The sequence below is a fragment of the Vipera berus genome (genome assembly GCF_964194415.1).
Source record: "Vipera berus genome assembly, chromosome: 1".
Classification (NCBI taxonomy): Eukaryota; Metazoa; Chordata; class Lepidosauria; order Squamata; family Viperidae; genus Vipera; species Vipera berus.
Window position 1 is genome coordinate 51638240 of NC_138202.1, and position 20693 is coordinate 51658932.

At 43.6% G+C, this 20693-nt stretch overlaps 1 protein-coding gene across 1 annotated transcript; it reads right to left on the minus strand.

The window, feature by feature from the left end:
• Positions 1 to 1635: 1635 nt before the first annotated feature.
• On the minus strand, positions 1636 to 20326 carry VASH1 (vasohibin 1; the record flags this gene model as incomplete). The annotated part of the gene is made up of 7 exons (XM_081314160.1): positions 1636 to 1708; positions 2928 to 3040; positions 6544 to 6925; positions 7669 to 7743; positions 12147 to 12203; positions 13306 to 13394; positions 20036 to 20326. 7 exons carry the CDS (start codon positions 20324 to 20326, stop codon positions 1636 to 1638), a joined length of 1080 nt encoding a protein of 359 aa, XP_081170286.1.
• Positions 20327 to 20693: the final 367 nt, after the last annotated feature.

The following is a 20693-nucleotide window of genomic DNA, read 5'->3' on the forward strand; positions in this document are numbered from 1 at the left end:
GGTAATAAACTATGGTTAAGTGAAGACTTAGCATCAGATTCCTTAGTGGTTTCTCAAATTACTGTCATCTAAGAGGCCTATCACATCCCTTTTCATGTAAGTTAATAAATACTAAATGTCCAGTTTTTTCTGCTTTCTGGGTGTCCACATATCTTTTTAACAATGGCCACTAGAGACTTTTCTATTCATGCCTCTAAGGCCTACCAACCTTTCTACAGTTTGCCAGTTCAATGTCAAAGGGATATGGACTGAACTGTGGAGCAGGTTCATAATTAAGTTTGGCTTCTGCCAATATTAGGAACCATATTTACTTAATAAAACATCCAAGAGAAAAGGATGCACCACTAAAGTAATGCAAATTTACCCTAAAAATACAGCATTAAGAAAAAGCAATAAAATACCGGTTCCACAGATAAACTCTGTGTTTCTACCCACTTTGCACAAGTCGAGAAGGGAGGAGAAAGATCAGAAAAAGAGAATACAGAAAAAGACATATCCCAGGATCTGATCCCTGTGTTAATTATCTAAATACACTGCTACTACTCGACACATTCTAGGAACCCTCAGTATATAATTTCATACAGCAGGAATGAATTCACATCTTGTCAGGGAGAAAGAGCAAGGGTCGTGTTACTATAAATAAGTAAGACACTCTTTTCCAAGAAACGAGAGATATGCTTACCCAGCAGCCTTCTCTCAACAAAATACCCTCCAGATGGTGAGACTGCAATTCCACACACATATGGAGAGCATCAGGTTGGGACTGTTCTGCTGCCACCTGAAAGCTTCTATTCCTCTAACAACAGTCAAATCTAGAGTAGCACCACAAAGTGAGGAAAGTGGAAACCTGGTCTCCAATTAATCTCTAGAATGCATCACAATCAGGTGCCGCCATGACAAGCCAATTAAGCTATTGCCTTCATCTGATGTCCATTCCCCCAAACACAGGCAACTCCTAAACTATCTTTTATTTACAAAACGTATATCTTGAGGATCCAGTTAGCCAGTTTGCAGTGGGAGTTGCATGATGTGTATTTGCATCCTAGGCAATTCGTTATTTGAAACAAAAACACTAGGATCACACTGATGATTTTAGAGAATATGCAACAATACAGTAAACTTTCCCCACTCCTCAGGTTATTAAAAATATTAAAATTCTCAGAAAGTACAAATTAAAAACGTCTTCCATAGGAGTCAGTATTTTTTTTGCTTCTAGCCCCTGTCCATCTCCTAGATCTCCTGCTAACTTGGTTCCTTCAAAAGCAGATAGACATACAGCCTACTACGGGGCTTTTTGAAGTCAAAAGCATTCTACTTCTGTGTGGGCTGAAAAACAGCCCAGAAAGGGCTTTTACTCTTACTTTGCAAAATGTATCTTCCCTTGCCACTATGTAGGACAATGAATAACTGGTGGAAGATCTATTTAATTCTTTTTTTTGTTTAGTTCATATATTTAGTTCCTGATATAAGTCAAAGAAATGGCTATCCTCTAATCCACAGGATGCCACCTCAAGTAAATAAATACCTTGGAAAATTTGCACTTTGTACCCTCTGCATTCCCTCCCACACTGCACATCTTATAGGTAGTGTTGGTTCAAATGCTCTCCACCAAATGGTCCACAAATGAGAAGAACTTTATACTCTGATTTGGTAACCACTGAGATCGGGCATGGCTTTGGGTTCTGTAGGTTTCTTGTCTCCAGATGGTCTGCACAATGGAGAGAAGAAGAAAAAAAAAGGAAATGAGCAAATGAAAAGAGTCTGCACATTCTAACAAGAAAAAGTCTTAACTATTCTAGTATTTAAATTGTTAAAGTTATCTGTAGAGCTTAGCTAGGTAATCAACCCACATATTCTTCAGGGATACATTCTGGACATAATTAAAGCAGAGGTTTTTTTTATGAGTAACATTGTTTACTGACGTCCCCGACATGGCAAAAGCACCTCTCCTGCTACGAGTCATACAATAAGTCAGGAAGAGGTTTGTCATCCTTTCCTTGCTTGAATGGTGGGGGGCATGAGAGGGAAGCTGGAAGCAGTGCCTGTTTCCTTTAATGAGGTTTCATTATGACAATGAGCTCACAATACAAGAATGCAATGGGTGAAGGCCATTTCTTGCAGATGGGATCCGCTATTTTTCTGTGATGAGTATTCACTGAAGGGAGGAGTTTGTGCAATGCTTTCCAAGGATATCCATATCTATTCTAACTCAGATTTCTAACAAACACCCTTGTTGGGAATAGCAGCTCTCAGCAAAGAACATAATTGCATGTAAAGTAAAGGTAAAGGTTTACCTGTCCAGTTATTTCCGACTCTAGGGGGTGATGCTCATCTCCATTTCTTAGCCAAGGAAGCCAGCGTTGTGTGACAACATTTTCCATGGTCATGTGGCCAGCATGACTATATGCCGAGGCACATGAAACGCTGTTACCTTCCCACCAAAGTGGTACCCGTTAATCTACTTGCATTTGCATGCTTTCTAACTGCTAGGTGGGCAGGATCTGAGGCAAGTGATGGTAGCTCACCCCATCGTGCAGCACTCAGGTCTCGAACCCAGACAGTCAGCTTTCCAGCTGACAAGCTCAGCATCTTTAACCACTGAGCCATTGTGTCCCCTAGAATTGCATGTAAATATGCAAAATATTGCTCTGTTGGAAAGAAGTTATAATTCAGTTTATGGTCATTCTCTAAAATCCGTGAGATTGATCATTCAATCAATCATTTAATTTCAAACTGTCACTGGGAGCAATAACCAAACAGGTTGCTTAAAAGTGGAAAGAAAAAGTACGTGCGAAGTACGATACAAGAAGAATTATGTAAAATACGTCTCTACACACATAGGACAAAAAGTTATATCCACTTAAATTATAGCAAAAACCAAGAAACCAAAAGCTACGTGAAGGTAAAACAAAGTATAGCAGGCTTACCGCCTTTCTGTCCGGCTATTGCGACGGTGTGGACTGGATTGGCTACGTTGTGGGGATGCTACATCCTTTTTCCTATCCTTGGTGGGTGATGGTGGCCCAGTTGCTTTGCTGATCTAGGGAAAGAGAAACTTTATATCCTCAGGCTTTTCTCTTGATACAAAACTAGGGAGGAGCTTGCCGTATTTTTAGCACTGTTTAGGTCTTTTGAATGTTCAAGCTACTTCGCCAAAATTTTGTATATAAAAGCTCATCTAAATATATCTACAGAAAGAACAAGTTACTGCTAATTATCATGCTGATAGAAAGAGGAAAATTGCCAAATCAACACATCCAAAGACTTAGCCTTAAGAAACATATAACAACAATTATTCCTTCTTTCCAATGGTAAAAAAATATCACATTTTCTATAATAGATTTCACCTTTAAGCATGCAATCAAGAGCAAATCAACTGAGTAATATTTAATTAAGGCAGTGGTGAGCAACCTGATCCACACATGAATCCCCCACCAAAATTGAGCGCCGTCAACTCTGATTGCCAAAAATGGATGAAACAGCTTATTATAGGTGGTGTTGGCCCAAATGCCATCCTCTCTACTCTATCCTCTGAAAAAGGTCCTCTCTATTTCAAGATGGGAACTAGACAAAAATGATAGCATACAATAAGTCCAAAACAGGATTGACTGTTATAAAACTAATAACACCCTCCAAGACTCATGTGTATATGACATTGTCCCACCTGTTCTAAATCATCAACCCAATCAATGTGGTCCCAAAATCATTTAAGTGCACTCCCAGCACTCAGTTAAGGCCACTCACCCATACTTTATAAAAGGTAAAGGTTCCCCCGCACATGCGTGCTAGTTGTTTCCAACTCTAGGGGCCGGTGCTCATCTCCGTTTCAAAGCCAAAGAGCCAGCGCTTGTCTGAGGACGTCTCCATGGTCATGTGGCCGGCATGACTAGACGCCAAAGGTTACCTTCCCACCGTAGTGGTCCCTATTTTTCTACTTGCATTTTTACGGGCTTTCGAACTGCTAGGTTGGCAGAAGCTGGGACGAGTAACAGGCGCTCACTCTGTTACGCGGCACTCGGGATTCGACCCGCTAAACTGCCGACCTTCTGATCGACAAGCTCAGCGTACTAACCCATTAAGCCACTGCGTCCCTAATACTTAATAACAATAACAATAAGAACAATAACAACAACAACAACAACAACAACAACAAAACAATAATAATAATAATAATAATAATAATAATAATAATAATAATAATAATAATAATAATAATAATAATAATAATAATAATAATAATAATAATATAATTTCTATACCGCCCTTCTCCTGAAGGACTCAGGGCGGTGTACAGGGCAAATATAATAAAAATACAACATACAAAAGTTAAAAAAGAATTAAATAATACAGCCCAATTCCAATAAAATTAATACAGTTAATATTAAAAAACCCCAAACCCATCAGCCCAAGCTGGCTTGTTCAAATAAGTATGTTTTTAGGTCACGTCGGAAGGAGCGAAGGTCGGGAGCCGTCTGGAGCTCCACCGGTAAACGGTTCCAAAGGTCTGGCGCGCCCACAGAGAACGCCCTCCCCCTGGGGGCCGCCAGTCGACACTCTTTGACCGACGGCACCCTAAGGAGGCCCTCTCTGTGGGAGCGCACTGGATGAAGGGAAGTTGATGCCGGCAGCAGGTGCTCCCGTAAGTAACCCGGACCCATGCCATTTAGGGCTTTATAGGTCATTACCAGCACCTTGAATCTTACCCGGAGGGCAACCGGAAGCCAATGCAGCTCGCGGAGTAGAGGTGTTACATGGGAGTATCGGGAAACCCCCACCACCACTCACGCGGCTGCATTCTGCACCAGCTGAGGCCTCCAAGTAGTCCTCAAGGGCAGCCCCATGTAGAGAGCATTGCAGTAGTCCAAATGGGATGTCACGAGCGCATGAGTGACTGTGCGCAAGGCATCCCGGTCCAGATAGGGCCGCAAGTGGCGCACCAGGTGAACCTGGGCGAAGGCCCCCCTAGTCACAGCTCCTATATGATCTTCCAAAGAGAACTGTGAATCTAGGACACCCAAGTTGCGAGCCCTATCTACGGGGGGTAATATCTCACCCATGGTTAGAGATGGAATAATCTGAATTTCCCGAGATGCCGGCACCCACAGCCACTCAGTGTTGTCATGGTTGAGCCGAAGCCTGTTCCTCCCCATCCAGACCCGAACCACCTCCAGGCAACAGGACATCACATTGAGGGCATCACTGGGGTGGTTTGGGGTAGAGATGAAAAGCTGGGTATCATCAGCATATTGATGATACCCAACCCCAAAACCACGAATGATCTCACCCAGCGGCTTTATATAGATTTTGAACAAGAGAGGCGAGAGGACCAACCCCTGAGGAACTCCACAAACGAGAGGCCTCGAGGTCGACCTCTGCCCCCCTGCCGACTGTGAACGTCCCAGAAGGTAGGAGGAGAACCACTGAAGAACAGTGCCTCCCACTCCCAACCCCCTGAGACGCCGCAGCAAGATACCATGGTCGATGGTATCAAAAGCCGCTGAGAGGTCTAATAGGACTAGGACAGAGGAGCAGCCCCTGTCCCGAGCCTGCCAGAGATCATTCACCAGAGCGACCAATGCTGTCTCCGTGCTGTGCCCGGGCCTGAAACCCGATTGGTACGGGTCCAGATAATCAGCTTCCTCCAGGAACAACGGGAGCTGATGCGCCACCACGCTCTCAACAACCTTCGCAAGAAAGTGAAGGTTGGAGACCGGACGAAAGTTGTTTAATACAGCTGGATCCAAGGAAGGCTTCTTGAGGAGAGGTCTCACCACCGCCTCCTTCAAGGCAGCAGGAAAACTACCCTCACTCAAGGAAGCAGTTATCACTGCCTGGATCCAGCCTCGTGTCCTATCCCGAGCCGCATAAACCAGCCAGGAGGGGCACGGGTCCAATAAACACGTGATGGAGCTCAGCTTCCCCATGATCCTGTCCACATCATCGAGGGTCACAGGATCGAACTCCTCCCAGATAATATCAACAAGACCGCCCATGTCCTCATCGTCAGACTCTGCCCAGTCAAAGTCCAAACCGGACCGGATCTGAGCGATTTTGTCCGACAGATGTTGACTAAACTCCTCGGCACGGCCCTGCAAGGGCTCCTCCCTCACCTCCTGATTAAGGAGGGAGCGGGTCACCCTAAACAGAGCGGCCGGGCGATTATCTGCGGACGCGATGAGGGACAAAGTAGTTAAACCTTGCCATCCTCATCGCTGCGAGATAAGACCTTGTAAAGGACCTTAGTCGCAATTGGTCGGATTCAGACCGGCTGGATCTCCAACAGCTCTCTAGGCCCCATCTCTGACGCTTCATCTCCCGGAGCTCCGTGGAGAACCATGGAGCCCACTGGGATCTGCACCGGGTCAGGGGCCGCAAGGGTACAACTCGGTCGAGTGCCTCCGTGGCTGCCTTTTCCCAGGCTTCCACTAAGGCATCGGCCGAGCTGTGAGCAAAGGAGGCAGGTGGGGACCCAAGCGCTGCCTGGAACCTCTCATATAAGGGTAGATTAAACAATCAGCTCTCATTTTTCTCCCTTTCCCTCACCTTTAGCCTCATGTCACGGGAATGTCTCTCAAGCTCCTTGCGGAAGTCCTCGCGACTCAGCTTGTCCACATCCAAGACGGAATGCTTCCATTCAATCTGCTCCACACTGTGTGGATCATGGGACACACACTGGCCAAGCTTCACCTTTTTGAGGGTATGCCAACAGCACCGATATGCCTCTTCATAGTCAAAAATAAGCTCGCTTAGTGTGCGGAAGGTGGGAGCTTTGTACATGAGATCCTCGCGTCGACTTATGCCAAGTGCCCCATAGCGGCCCCCAATGTTCACTCCCAGCACAATATGGTGGAAGTAGTTCCCTGAGAAGTAAGTTTTGAAACTGATGGGGAAGCGGTCCAGTGTTGGCATGTTGTTGGTGAGGTAACTATTGATGATGAAATATTCAGGAAATAGGTGGTATAATAAAGAAAAGTAATGGACATCACTCTATTTTTTATTTTTTTTACAATTTTAGGTTTAATTCTTATCTCTTATCAGGTTAAACTAGCATGATCGTAGATCTGAGGAGGTCCATCTAAAACATCTGAAGGATTAGGTTTTTTTCCATATGACAAAATACCAAACCTATTTTCTCTATCTATAGATAAGTCTCAACTGAGTGGTGTCCAGAACTATCCATGCATTTGGATCTGGCTTTGGTGCCTCAGATTTCTTTTATTAGTCTTCAGGTTTATGAGTTTGGGCAGATCTAGCATCATAAGGACAATTCAAAGGTTTATAATACAGGTCCCATAGCACCCCCTAACACTAATTCAATCATGCAGTGCAGTAAAAATTCTATTCCAATTTCACTCACAATGTTACAAGAAAAGCAAGGGAAAACCTATACTGTAATTAAAAGACATACTGGGACACAAGACACAATTCTCTCAAAGCAGAATGCAATTCCTAAATTATTAGTACAATAAAAAAGGAATCTGCCAGTCAAGTAAAAATATTCCTAATTAGAAAATGAGGGCATCCCTTGTGTTCGCAAATGCTTCTTGTCTAAAGCAAGAAGAAAATTAAACTATGCATATTATAAATCAGAGCATAAGGACAGTAGGATTGATGTGTTATTTCTGGAAACTGTGTACATCCATTTAGTCTTCTAAAATAAAAGGATACATTCCTAGGATCACAGCTTCCAAACACTTGATTGGCAGGGCTTCCTTTGTCATTTCTTTGGCCAGATCCATCAGCCTATGAGACAAGTCAAAGGAACAAGCAATAATAATAATATTTTAAATGTTTTTTCAGATAATATACAGGTGGAGATCAGCCTGAAGAGAAAGAAAATGTAGAATATAGAATAACAGAGTTGGAAGGGACGTTGGAGATCTTCTATTCCAACCACCTGCTTAGGCAGGAAACCCTATACCATTTCAGACAAATGTTGTCCAATTTCATCTTAAAAACTTCCAGTGTTGGAGCATTTGCAACTTCTGGAGGCAAGTTGTTCCACTGATTAATTGTTCTGTCAGGAAATTTCTTCTTAGTTCTAGGTTGCTTCTCTCTTTGATTAATTTCCATCCATTGCTTCTTGTCCTGATCCCAGGTGCTTTGGAGAATAGCTTGATTCCCTCTTCTTTGTGATAACCCCTGAGATACTGGAACACTGCTATCATGTCACCCCTAGTCCATCTCTTCATTAAACTAGACATATCCCATTCCAGCAACCAGTCTTTATATGTTTTAGCCTCCATTCCCCTGTTGCTTTTCTCTATACTCTTTTCTAGAGTCTCAACATCTTTTTTACATCATGGTGACCAAAACTGGATGCAGTATGTGGCCTGACCGAGGCATTATAAAATGGTATTAACACTTCACATGATCTTGATTCTATCCCTCTGTTAATGCAGCCTAGCACTGTGTTGGCTTTTTTGGCAGCTGCAGCACACTGCTGGCTCATATTTAAGTGATTGTCCACTAGGGCTCCGAGATCCCTCTCACAGTTACCGTGTTTCCCCGAAAGTAAGGCCTACCCCGGAAATAAGCCCTAGCTTGATTTTTGGGTGTGGGCCTAATATAAGTCTTAACCCAAAAATCTCTAGTTTGGGGGCGAGGCACACACTTAAAAATCAAGCTAGGGCAGGGGTGGGGGGTGTGGATCTGCCCCACGTGCCCTGCACCCACTTACGTTGCAGCCAGGCCTCTGCTCGCCGGCCCATTTCTTCTGCAGCATTTTCTGTAGCCTGGCCTGCATTTCTCAGTCACAGGCCTTTCTGGAAGGCCTCTGCAGCCGAGAACCAAGCTATGGATTCAATCCATAGCTCGGTTCTGCAAGACCCCTTGAATCCATAGCTGGGTACTCAGCTGCAGAGGCCTTCCAGAAAGGCCTGACTGCAAAATGCAAGCTGGAATGCAGCTGCAGAATGAAACTGCTCCTTCAGCCCCTGCTGGATGGGGCTGTGGGTGCCGGAGGTGAGTAAGAGATCCCCCGAAAATAAGACCGGGTGCCTCTTTTGGAGGGGAAAAAAAAAGATCTGGTCTTATTTTGGGGAAAACACACTACTACTATTGACTGAGGTACCACCTACACTGTACCTATCCATTCTTGCCTTACTTTCATGCCTTAATTTTGCCTTAATTTCATTTTGTTAGATAGTACCCAATGTTCAAGTTTGTCGAGATCCTTCTGTATCTTCAGCCTGTCTTCTGGAGTGTTGGCTATTCCTGCCAGCTTGGTGTCATCTGCAAATTTGATGAGTTCCCCATCTATCCCCTCATCCAAATCATTGATCATGGGTCAGACCATATGATGGAAAATAACTGCTTAGTCATTCAAGAACAGAAAAGAAGTCATGATGGATAGTTCGCCTTCACTTCATACTTATCTTTTATTACCAATCCTGAACTCAACATTCAGTAAAAAATTGTCTTCCAAACCAGATTAAAGCTTTGGTATATATTTAGAATAATTTGAGTATAATCATATATCACTGTATGTTTAATCTCTATCATTAAATGTCTCAGGTTAAGAGGCCCAAGTGTGGCATGCAGTGGAGGTAAACTACATGAATGCCATTGCAATCAGGAATAATAAGCACCTCCACCCAGTGGTGAGATTCAAATAATTTAACGAACGGTTCTCTGGAGAGGGGGGGGCAGGTGGGGGAGCGGGGCAGCTGCCCCCCATGCTTCCTAATTACCCTGCCAAAGGGCCCCCACAGCCAGGCCTACCATGCCCCGACACCTGTCACGCCTCGCCTGTTCGGTAGTGACTTCTTCCACTTTCTCCTTCTTCCTCCTCCTTTGAACAACCCTTCACTCTCAATTGCTGCTTTTTCAGTCCCAGATCTCAGTTTGTCCAGAGCAGTGGTGGGATTCAGCCAGTTCGCACCAGTTCGGCAGAACCAGTAGCTAATTTTCTGTTGCCCAGGCCCAGAATGGACTTCTGGAAGTGGCATCCACACAGAGAACTGGTTTTTTTTTTACATATTTGAATCCCACCACTGGTCCAGATCCTGTGCAGAGGGTCTTTGGAAATGAAGCTCCACAGCGACTGGGTGGGATGGGAACATTCCCTTCGCTTTTAGACCGGCTCTGAAATGGTCTGGAAGGAGTGGCCCGAGGACACCAATTTGGCTTTGCAGCAAGCAAGAGGATTGGAGGCGCGTGAATGAATGCCAGTTTGTCATCTCAAAACACCGGGTCTTTTTCCCCGCTGCCGGATTTTTGCTACCATACTATTTAAGTTTCTTTAAAGATTACTTAATGCAGAACGCAGATCCTTCCTGTTCTGCATCAAGTTAACTTTAAAGAAACTTAAAACAGCATGGCAGCGAATATATGGCAGCGGGAAAAACAAAACCCGGTGTCATGCACGGGGAATCTGCACCGCCCACCTCCCCCCATGCCTCTGCCTGCGCGCTCGGCCTGCTAAACCTCATTTCTAGCCGGATGATCGATTTAGCGAAGGCACCCGGGCAAGGGGGAAGATGGGCGGTGCAGATTCCCCATGCATGAGAAGTTGGCAAAGGAGAAGGCAAACGGCAGCCCCAGCAGCAAGAAGGGCCGCTGAAAACAGCAAAGTTTCTATGTGCGCCTGCCTTCCCCGAATCAGCCATGCTCTCCACAGCATGCTTCAGCTGATTCGAGGCATGGAGAGCATGGCTGACGGGTGAGCTTGCAGCAGACGCACACACAGACTCCTCATGCACGAGAAGTTGGTGAAGGAGGAAGCAAGCGGCAGCAAGAAGGGCTGCAGAAAACAGCGGAGTCTGTGTGTGCGCCTGCTACAAGCTCACCCATCAGCCATGCCCTCCACGCCTCGGATCAGCTGTAGCGTGCCACGGAGAGCAGACTCCACTCTTTTCAACAGACCTTTTTGTTGCTGAGGCTGCCGCTGGCTACCTCCTTCTGGGTCAAGGAATGCGCGGGCAAGCTGCTACCGGGCTCCTACTGGGTTTCCATAGGTCCTGGATTCTGGCTGCCGCATGGCTGTGGCGTGGATAGAGACGCCTCCTGTTGGGTGCTGATTGTGCCAGTGCCGCCGTTTGCTGCAGGAGGCCTCAAAGCTCATTGCACCGGCGCCGCTGCTTGCTGCAGGAGGCCATGATGCTCAGTGCGCAATTGGTGTGATGAGCCTCGTGGCCTCCTGCTGTGAGGGGTGGAACTGGCGCAATCGACACAATGATCCTTGTGGTGTGATGGGTAAGTGCGTAGTAGGCACGCACACAGATTCCGCTCTTTTCGGCGGTCCTTCTTGCCACTGGGGCTGCCACTCGCCTGTGCCAACTTCTCATGCATGGGAATCTGTAGCACACCTCCCCCCCGCTTTCGCTAAATTGATCACCCAGTTAAAATTGAGGGGTAACAGGCTGAGCACACAGGCAGAGGCATGAGGGGAGGTGGGCAGTGCAGATTCCTACTAGGCACCAGGCCGTCTTTGGCAGCACCAATCTTGGCTAGGCTGCTGCTGTGGCGCTTGCAGCTCGGCTTCTTGCTGACTAGGAGAGGCGCCCTGGCTCCAAGCCCTCTAGGTCAAGGAATGCATCGCTGCTTGCTGCAGGAGGCCGTGAGGCTCAGCATGCGATCAGCACAATGAGCCTCATGGCCTGCTGTGAGTGGTGGAACCAGCGTGATTGGTGCAACGATCTTCACAGCGTGACAGGTGAGCATGTAGCAGGCGTACACAAAGACTCCGCTGTTTTTGGTGGCGCTTCTGTGCCTGCCTGGCCGCCTCAGATCAGCTACAGTGCACTGTGGAGAGGATGGTGGACTCGGAGCAAGCGTGAGGCAGATGTGTACACAGACTCTGCTTTTTTCAAGTACCACTTTAACAACCGCTTCACTGAACTGATATTACATTAGTTATTGGTTCTGCCAAAGCCAAACCGGTGCAAACCAGCTGAATCCGACCACTGCCTCCACCCATATTTATAACATCAGCTAGACACCAATTATGGCTATGTTGCAAGAGTTTAGAAATACTGAAATGTACTGAAGGAGAGAACAGGTCTGGGAATCAAGCATAAATTGCTTCTTTACCAGATTATATAACATTTTTGCTGTGGCTGATTCATGGAACTAGAAAAAAATTGTGCTCTTATAATAGGGTTAGGGTAAGAAAAAGAACCATTCTCAAGAAAGATGATACTTACCCAGTCAAAGGCCTGCTTTTCTTGATTTCAAAAAACTGTGTCCCAGTGTGATTGTATCTGGGAATAAGAAGTTAAGGGATGCTTGGTTTAGAAGAGCTGCAGGAGGACAGGGAAAAAAGAAAGCATAAGCAAATTATTAAAAATATTGATAGGTGTGTGTGTGTGTGTGTGTGTGGTTTTCAGGGACTACAGTGCACGCAGCAGAAAAGTTTAGCTGTTCTTTCACCAATAATGACCCCCACAAAATACTGCTATCGGTGCCAGTGAGTCTAGTTGCAGCAGTGCACACTCAAAGCACTCCCCATTTTTTCTACAGTCCCAGGTTTTCCTCCGTGCATTTGGAAAGGCATCAAGGGAAATGATTTTTGAATGCTGTATTTCTGATGCAGGAAAACAAACTCTGAAACAAGTTAACTCTGGCCTGCTTACAACAATGATGACCGAATGCCAAGGGAATAAGCTAAAGGAAATGAATAAGGCAGTAAAGCCACTGGCTCTAACAAACACCAGCCTCCTGAATGAGAGAGAAGAGAGAGAGAGAGAGAGAGAGAGAGAGAGAGAGAGAGAGAGAGAGAGAGAGAGAGAGAGAGAGAGAGAGAGGGGGGGGGGAGGGAGGGAGGGAGAGAGAGAGAGAGAGGAGAAGAGAAGAGAAGAGAAGAGAAGAGAGGAGAGGAGAGGAGAGGAGAGGAGAGGAGAGGAGAGGAGAGGAGAGGAGAGGAGAGGAGAGGAGAGGAGAGGAGAGGAGAGGAGAGGAGAGGAGAGGAGAGAAGAAGTGAAGAGAAGACAAAAGACAAAAGACAAAAGACAAAAAAGAGAAGAGAAGAGAAGAGGAGAGGAGAGGAGAGGAGAGGAGAGGAGAGGAGAAGAGAAGAGAAGAGAAGAGAAGGGAAGGGAAGGGAAGGGAAGGGAAGGGAAGGGAAGGGAAGGGAAGGGAAGGGAAGAGAAGAGAAGAGAAGAGAAGAGAAGAGAAGAGAAGAGAAGAGAAGAGAAGAGAAGAGAAGAGAAGAGAAGAGAAGAGAAGAGAAGACGAGAGAAGAGGCGAGAGTTCTTTTCCCAGTAGAGCTGGAATATTAACAAATTATTTCCTTCTGGGGTTAAGTAAGAAAGTTGCTTTGCTTCTTTTCATTCCTTGGAGATTCAGATGCAGCAGAAAGGATACTGAAGTTCCCTGATATAGCGCTGTATAATTTCCAGGCGCTCAGGGATGAGAGTGGTTGACTGTAGAGTAGGCACACTTGGCATGGGGATCTAAAGATAAGAAGGGAGGGAGAAAATGAGATTCAAGATCACCAAGTCAAAGATGAAATTCCATTTATATTCTAGTAGTTGAAAGGAAGGAAACCTGTAGCACTCCGGAGGCAAATCAACTGCAACTTCCACCATCTTTCATCATAATTACACTGTCTGGAGCTACTGGTAGATATCATTCATTAATATTAAGATTGCCACAAGAGTGCCTGCCTCAGCTTATTATAGGTAGTCCTCCCTTTACCAATTGCCTCGTGCAGCAACTGTCTGAAATTGTGTAAAAAAAATTACCGTAACTTTGTGACAAATCCACACATTTATGATCATTGCAATGTCCCAGGGTCTTGGGATCACCATTCCTGTGCTTCACAACTGGCACACATTTATGGCCACTGCTGCATCCCTCAGTCACGTGATGACTATTTGCAAGCTTCACAAACAGCTTGTGACAAGCAGAGGTAATAGAGAATGCAGAAGTAAAACATAAGCTGCGGTCATGTGATATTTTTCACTTAGTGACCACAGCATTTTGCTTAATGACTGAAGGGGAAGTAATGTCATAAGCCATTTGCTGCCACAAGGATTCCTTGTGGTAGGTTAATGATAATAACCTACTAATAATATCTAATAATAAGTTAGTAAAGAAAAAACTCTAATGATGATAAAAACTTTTTTCCATATACTCCTTCCCCTAAGCCAGAAAAATGCATTCTAGAAGTGCTACATTACAACTTCATTAATTCTAAGACGCTTTGGAATTGTGGGAGTTGTAAATTCATCAGGACTAATCAAGCTAAGAATAACTGTGATATTTTAACAATATACAAACAGAAGGGCAAGAATTTGGCATGGTTCATCTTTTTTGACAAACATTTAATGTAATATGTATAGTGTCAAAAAATAAGGTGGAAAGTTTTGAAATATCTGAACATGAGATATGTGTTTATTCTTCAGAACAAAGTACATTAAGCAATTACTGATGAATGGGAAAACACTCTTTAGTTCTAATAAGAAATAATGAGGAGTCTTTCCCAGCAGGGCCAGTTCCAGATATTTGATTTCTTAAGTTGTCCTCTTCCATTATCCCATAACCAAGTTATTTCAGCATTTGAAGAAGAACACCCCTTGAGCACCTCCATCTTCCAAGCAGGAAAAATGTATGACAGTCAACTGGTGGTAAGCTGCTGTCTCTTTTATCACCCCAAACTGGCTGCCACTTAACTCTGCCAAAAGGTACAACTGGCCATAACTCCCAGTTAGCAAAGTTACAATCTTCTTTGCAGAAGGTATTTAGAGAAGCGCATCTCGGTTGCCCTTAGATTAACCATTATTTCTACGGCTCCTTTTTTAAATGGAAGAGAAATTGTCACTGCTTCTCTCCATCTTCTTTAGCATATAGGACAGGCATGTCAAACTCGCGACGTCACGTGACGTCGCACGACATATCGGAACTTTTCCCCATTGCCGAAAATGGGATGGGCGCGGTTTCTCTGTGACGCTCCGGCCTGCGGGCCGGCAGTTTGACACCCCTGATATAGGACATATGGAGTTCTACATAATACAATGGAAACCACTTAAAATGTGCAGGTCCTATGGCTATAATTAACTTCTCATTTAAGCAACTAAGAATGATGAGGAATTCATTACACTGTATATAGACCACCTGGCCCTTGAACCCAGACTAAGTTAAGATTTCCATCGTATCAAGGATTCCAGTTCTGTCCCTTAAGAGACAGAGAGGGCAGAATGAAAGACAATTTAACTTCTTCCTCTTAACTCCAAGCTAATTGAGATGCTACAATAACACTTTCTTGTGACATTTCCCTGCTACAATTTCTTCTATCAAAATATTATTAAGCATGCAAACAGTAATTGTTAAATGGAAGCTTTTTAAGGGGGAGCTATTATTTTCTTTTTAAAAGAGTGTGAACTATTAGAATATATTGTTAAACAGCAACGTTAACAACACAGTAAAGATGTTTTGCATTCCACCAACTGCTGAACTCCAGCTGCCCTTTCCACAATGTCTTGAAAGGAACGTTCAAAATTATGAGATGCTATCGACAGATTGCCTTACCATATCTTAGTCTATACATTTGTAGATTCCAAGCCTAACCAGTTGATATTTAAAGAAAGAAATGCAAACTTGCACAGGATAAAGTAGTTACACTAATCTTTTCAGGTATTATACTTGAATGACATTAAGTCTACATAAAGCCCATTTAGGAAGATGTAATTCTATTGTATTAGTCTTCCTCACAAGGCAAGGTGTGTGTCTGTGTGTCCTGCTCATGTTTAAATATATAAAGATGTTCTTGAGAAAAGCCTAACTCCTAGGGATTGCATCTATGCTATTCTCTTGCTGACATTAGAGAAAACATTTACAGATAGTCCTCAACTTACAACAGTTCAGTCATGACTTACGACCATTACAGCATCCCCTTAGTCATGGGATCAAATGCAGATGTTTGGCAACGGAGTCATATTTATGTCAGTTGCAGTGTTCTGGCATCATGTGATCCCTTTTTGTGACCTTCTGACAAGCAAAGTCAATGGGAAACCAGTTTCACTTAACAATTGTGTTACTAACTTCACAGCTGTAGCGATCTTGGCATACAATCTGGAAAGTGTGGGAGCAAGGAATGTGTGACTGGGATAATAGGGCAGAACCAGCATATTTGGAAAGCTGAGATCATGTAATGAATAGAAATGTGACCAAAATTATTAAACTGTTTTTCATAAAAAGCCAAGCTGGTGATGTTGCTTTCTGCCACCTGTTGTAGTTTTCCCGAAATGATTTCTATTTTTCCACTATTCTTTTTTCTTTTTTGATGGGGGGAATCAGCAAGGCATATTTTCCAGACAAAATACCAGTCACCATTTTTAAAATAATACCTGTTCTTAACTATGTGACACTTGGAAGCATAGTTATAAAGCAAATACTATTTCCATTTTCTGCATGGCGATATCAGAAAGCAACTACCATAGACAACATCACGATTTATAACATTTAATGCTGGGAAATATCCAATGAAGACAAATCTTCACTGGGAATAATTACAATTTAGAATATTTTTGCAGCAAAGATGGAAGGAGTAAACTGAAATTCTGTACAGTATCCAAGATACCACAGAAGATATTCTCTGTTTATAAGAACTTTTAATTCCAGAGAATGAAGTTAGGTAATAATCAGTGCTCTAATCATTACCAAGTGGAAGGCTACTGGAATATCCTTGGCTGAGGAATTCTGGGAGTTGAAGTCCACAAGTCATAAAAGGGCCAAGTTTGAAGACCCCTGGTCTGGACAGAACATAGTGAAAAAGACTGGCTCTAGGTCAGCAAAAGAATGAGATAAGGCTGTATACTCTCCCATTATTTATTTATCCTATGTGCAATATATTGACAGAAGCTGAATTGGAAGATGAAAGTGGTTTTTAAATCGGGTAAAGAAATGTCAATAATGTACACTATACCTACGTCAATACTCTGACGGCTAAAGATGCAAATAACTTGTGAGTTCTAATCATGAAGGTCAGAGATGGATGGATTCAGTGACAGCAATTATAGAGATACTATTGAGACACCTAAAGAGACAGATTGGGGCAGATTATTCTGCGAAGATCTGTCCATGCAGTTGTCACAGATGACACCAACCTGATGTCACATAATTAATCAAGCTGCAAGCACTGCTGTAGTGCAAAGACTTCCCTAAAGGCAGCATAGTGAGTATACTGTGAATATTCAAACTCTCCCACTTATCTCTTGTAAAGCTGAAAAAACAGTAAGAAATCTATACGTGAATTCCTGTCATTGAGTCACTAGGCCTGCCAGACACCCAGATCTGACTCAGAATTTTGGGCTGGAATTTATCCAGATGCAAATGTCTGCAGAACAAAGCCTCCTTCCTAGGCTTTGGAAATGTGAAGGTCTTGTGTTCTAAGCATCCAGACAGCACAGATAGTATTACATTTCAAGATGTCAAGGAAAGACAAAGCTTGGCAATAATGCACAGGAATAAAATAAACCAAATTCAGGAGCTGCAATATGGTCTTAAGCAGCAGAAGATACAGAATGTATTTCAGTACTGCAATGACTCTGAAATGCAGCCCTGTCCATCCCAACACACTCTCCTGTTAGTACAAATGACTCTTTTTGTATACACTGCAATCTTTCTGAAGACTTCCCCATCTGTCCAAGATGAACAAGTGATAACACAGGACAGTACTGGGCGGGTGGGGGGAGCCTTGTGAAGCAGGTTCACCCTTCCCGCAGCAAGCAGCTCATTTGGGCGCTGCTGCCTGACAGGAAAATTGCTACCAAGTCAATTACTATAGGCAGAGACTGGCTCTGGCTCATGATACTCTAGAAACCATGACTACGGGAAAGCTTCTAAAGTTAATTACACAGGTTTGCCACAAGTCTTTTGCATTTGCCCAATGGTAATTCACCTCATGGAGCCAAATGATGATGATAACAACAATGTAAAATTTATATGTTGTCCCAGCAACTTAGTGAAGCTTGTTGAGCTGGCCAACTTAGCAATGGCACCACAATCCTCATGTTCAGTCTTTTGAGGACACAAGAGTGCTGAGCCAGTAGAGCGGCCCCTAGGCTAAGCACATATTTAAAAACAGTTATTTGAATGAATATATAACTTGTAAGGCTGCACAATTATCTGGATTCAAAAGGGAATAGGTGGTCTGGTGCGCACATGGGCAAGTGTCCTATGTGTGCTTGCACACACTCTGAACCATCACCTTTTCCTCTTCAAATCCAAAGTAATTCATAGTCCAATGTCTTGTAAGTGAAGTCTCTATTAGCTGAACAGATTTCTTCCATTCTGTTTAAAAAAGCATAACAAAAATGTAGTTGCACGAAAGAAAACCAAAAGGCAGATAGATTTATTTTGATTATTTGAACAGCCTGTTCTCAGTTTCTGCTATCATTGTCAAGACTAAGCAGGTTATCATATCAATGCATTTTCAAAAAGTTCTTTGCTAAAAGTCCCAAAACTGCTTTTTCCTTGCTGAAAGCCACCGATCAACAGGCCTTTGCTATAGTGCTCTTTGCAGCAAATAGACTACATTTTGTCCAGTGTAAGCCAATTATTAAGAGCTGACACACTCTAAATCAGGGGTCTTCAAACTTGGCCCTTTTATAACTTGTGGACTTCAACTCCCAGAATTCCTCAGCCAGGCACGCTGGCTGAGGAATTCTGGGAGTTGAAGTCCACAAGTCATAAAAGGGCCAAGTTTGAAGATCCCTGGTCTATATCAAGTGAATTGCACTCTATTTCCAGTTTTAGCAATACCTCTTTTCATTTGCCTTTTCTAAGATACTACTTGCCTTTATCCGTTTAACCTAGTCATCTGGCTTTATTGCTCATCGTGTACTTTCATGAAAATAAAGTTTGAATCACATACTACAACAGTCTTCTCCTCCTGATAACCTGATCTTAACATAGATAAGTAGAGTCTGGGACTCTCAGAGCCGTCAAGAAGCATAGTCAAAAGGCAAAGCTGAAAAGGTTACACTATATTTGATGGAAATAACCCAAATGTTCTTAACCTTTCCTATGCACTTGTTCCTCTTAACTTTGGCAGTTGGTACAATCCCCACAACACAGTTATACAAGTTTTTATTTACATGAGCTAAATAAGAAACTAAGTCTTATTTAGAATTCAGATAAAGTCAGTCAGTTCAAATTATACAGTCAACGTCCGGAAATAAAGTCCTCCCTTTTGTGTGCTCTATATAGCAAGTGTGGCTCTGTATGGCAAATTTAGATCATGTTTTCCAAGCTGGAAAGACAAAAGTAACACTTTCCAAAAGAATAGGAAACTGTCTAAAGAATAGCAATGTTCACATATTATTGACTCAAAACATATCTGGCATGACCTCATAACATGTAAGTATCTCCCAAACACTGTAGGTTTAATGTGACAAAGAATAACATTAATATACCATACAACATAGATCTGTAGTCAAAAATATCACGTTCAATCCAATGTTAAAAGTACTTTTTTTTCTAAGCTGCTTTCCTGAAAAGCTGTTTCTTTCTTATCCTCAGATTCTTAAAGCTAGTTATGCTATTTCATAGAACTCTTATGGACATGTCATAATACAGTACGTATTTAGATAGAAAATCAGCAGAAAATCACATGGCAATAGGCTACTCAAAATCATCATGGAAAAAGGTAATGGTAAACACTTCCATATTCATGCAAATAAATCTACTTGGATATGTACACTTAGTAAAAACTAAGCTCAGCTTCGTGGCACCTTTATGAGTTAAACAGATAAATTAGATTATGTTTATGTGGAGATATAGATGGATCTGAAGCAGTAGGCGTGAGCTTAAATGGACTCCAGAAGATGGTAGAGGACAGGAAGGCCTGGAGGAACGTTGTCCATAGGGTCGCGATGGGTCAGACACGACTTCGCAACTAACGACAACAACAACAACATAGATGGATCCCTCCCACTTGCAACCTTAATCTGTGATATCCATCAATTCATTGTCAAACTCAAATTAGAAAATCCCTCGTATTGGTTTCCAATTATTTTTTTTCCTATTTCCCTTTGTTGACTGATGTCAAGGAAGCAGTTTCCTCCAACATTCTTTTTCTGAGTCCTCTCACCTTGGGTAGATCAGTGGCTCCCCGGATCCTCAGAGCTACTAAATCTCCCTCAGGATGGATCTTGGCCACATGTTTCCACATTCTTTCCCAGGTGGCCTCATTGATGGGAAGCCCTCCACGGTTCACAAAGAAAGGGACTCCTCCATCTCGGAGATCTTCATCTCCATCTTCTTCTTGCTCTTCTTCTCGCTGGGCCACCCCTTCCCTGGCCTGGGACCTCCGCAGAACAGCAACACCACCACCACCACCACCGCCGCCATCCACTTTGCAACCTGACATCCCAGCATCCATCAAGCTGTTCTTCAGACCACAAAACCTTTGGGCCTCTTCAGATTCCTCGAGACAGGAGAGCTGCTGCTGAAGACATAGCAGTTAGACAGTGGAGGCCCTTTAAGACAGACAGATAAAAGGGTGGGGCTCATTCATAGAGTGAAGAGGGGGGGGGAAGCGCAAGAGGAACGATGAGGTTTTGAAACTCTCCAGCCAGAAAGGAAAGAGGCTGTTTGCTTTGGGAACTTCAGAATTTCTGCTCAGAAAGAGACCCCCCTTGCTATCTCTCAGGGCCCTAGAGATAAAACAACACCAGGTTCCATCATCCGGAGAAAGGAAAGGAAGGACATGAAGATCTGGGAACACAAACCTCACTCACCTAGCTGGA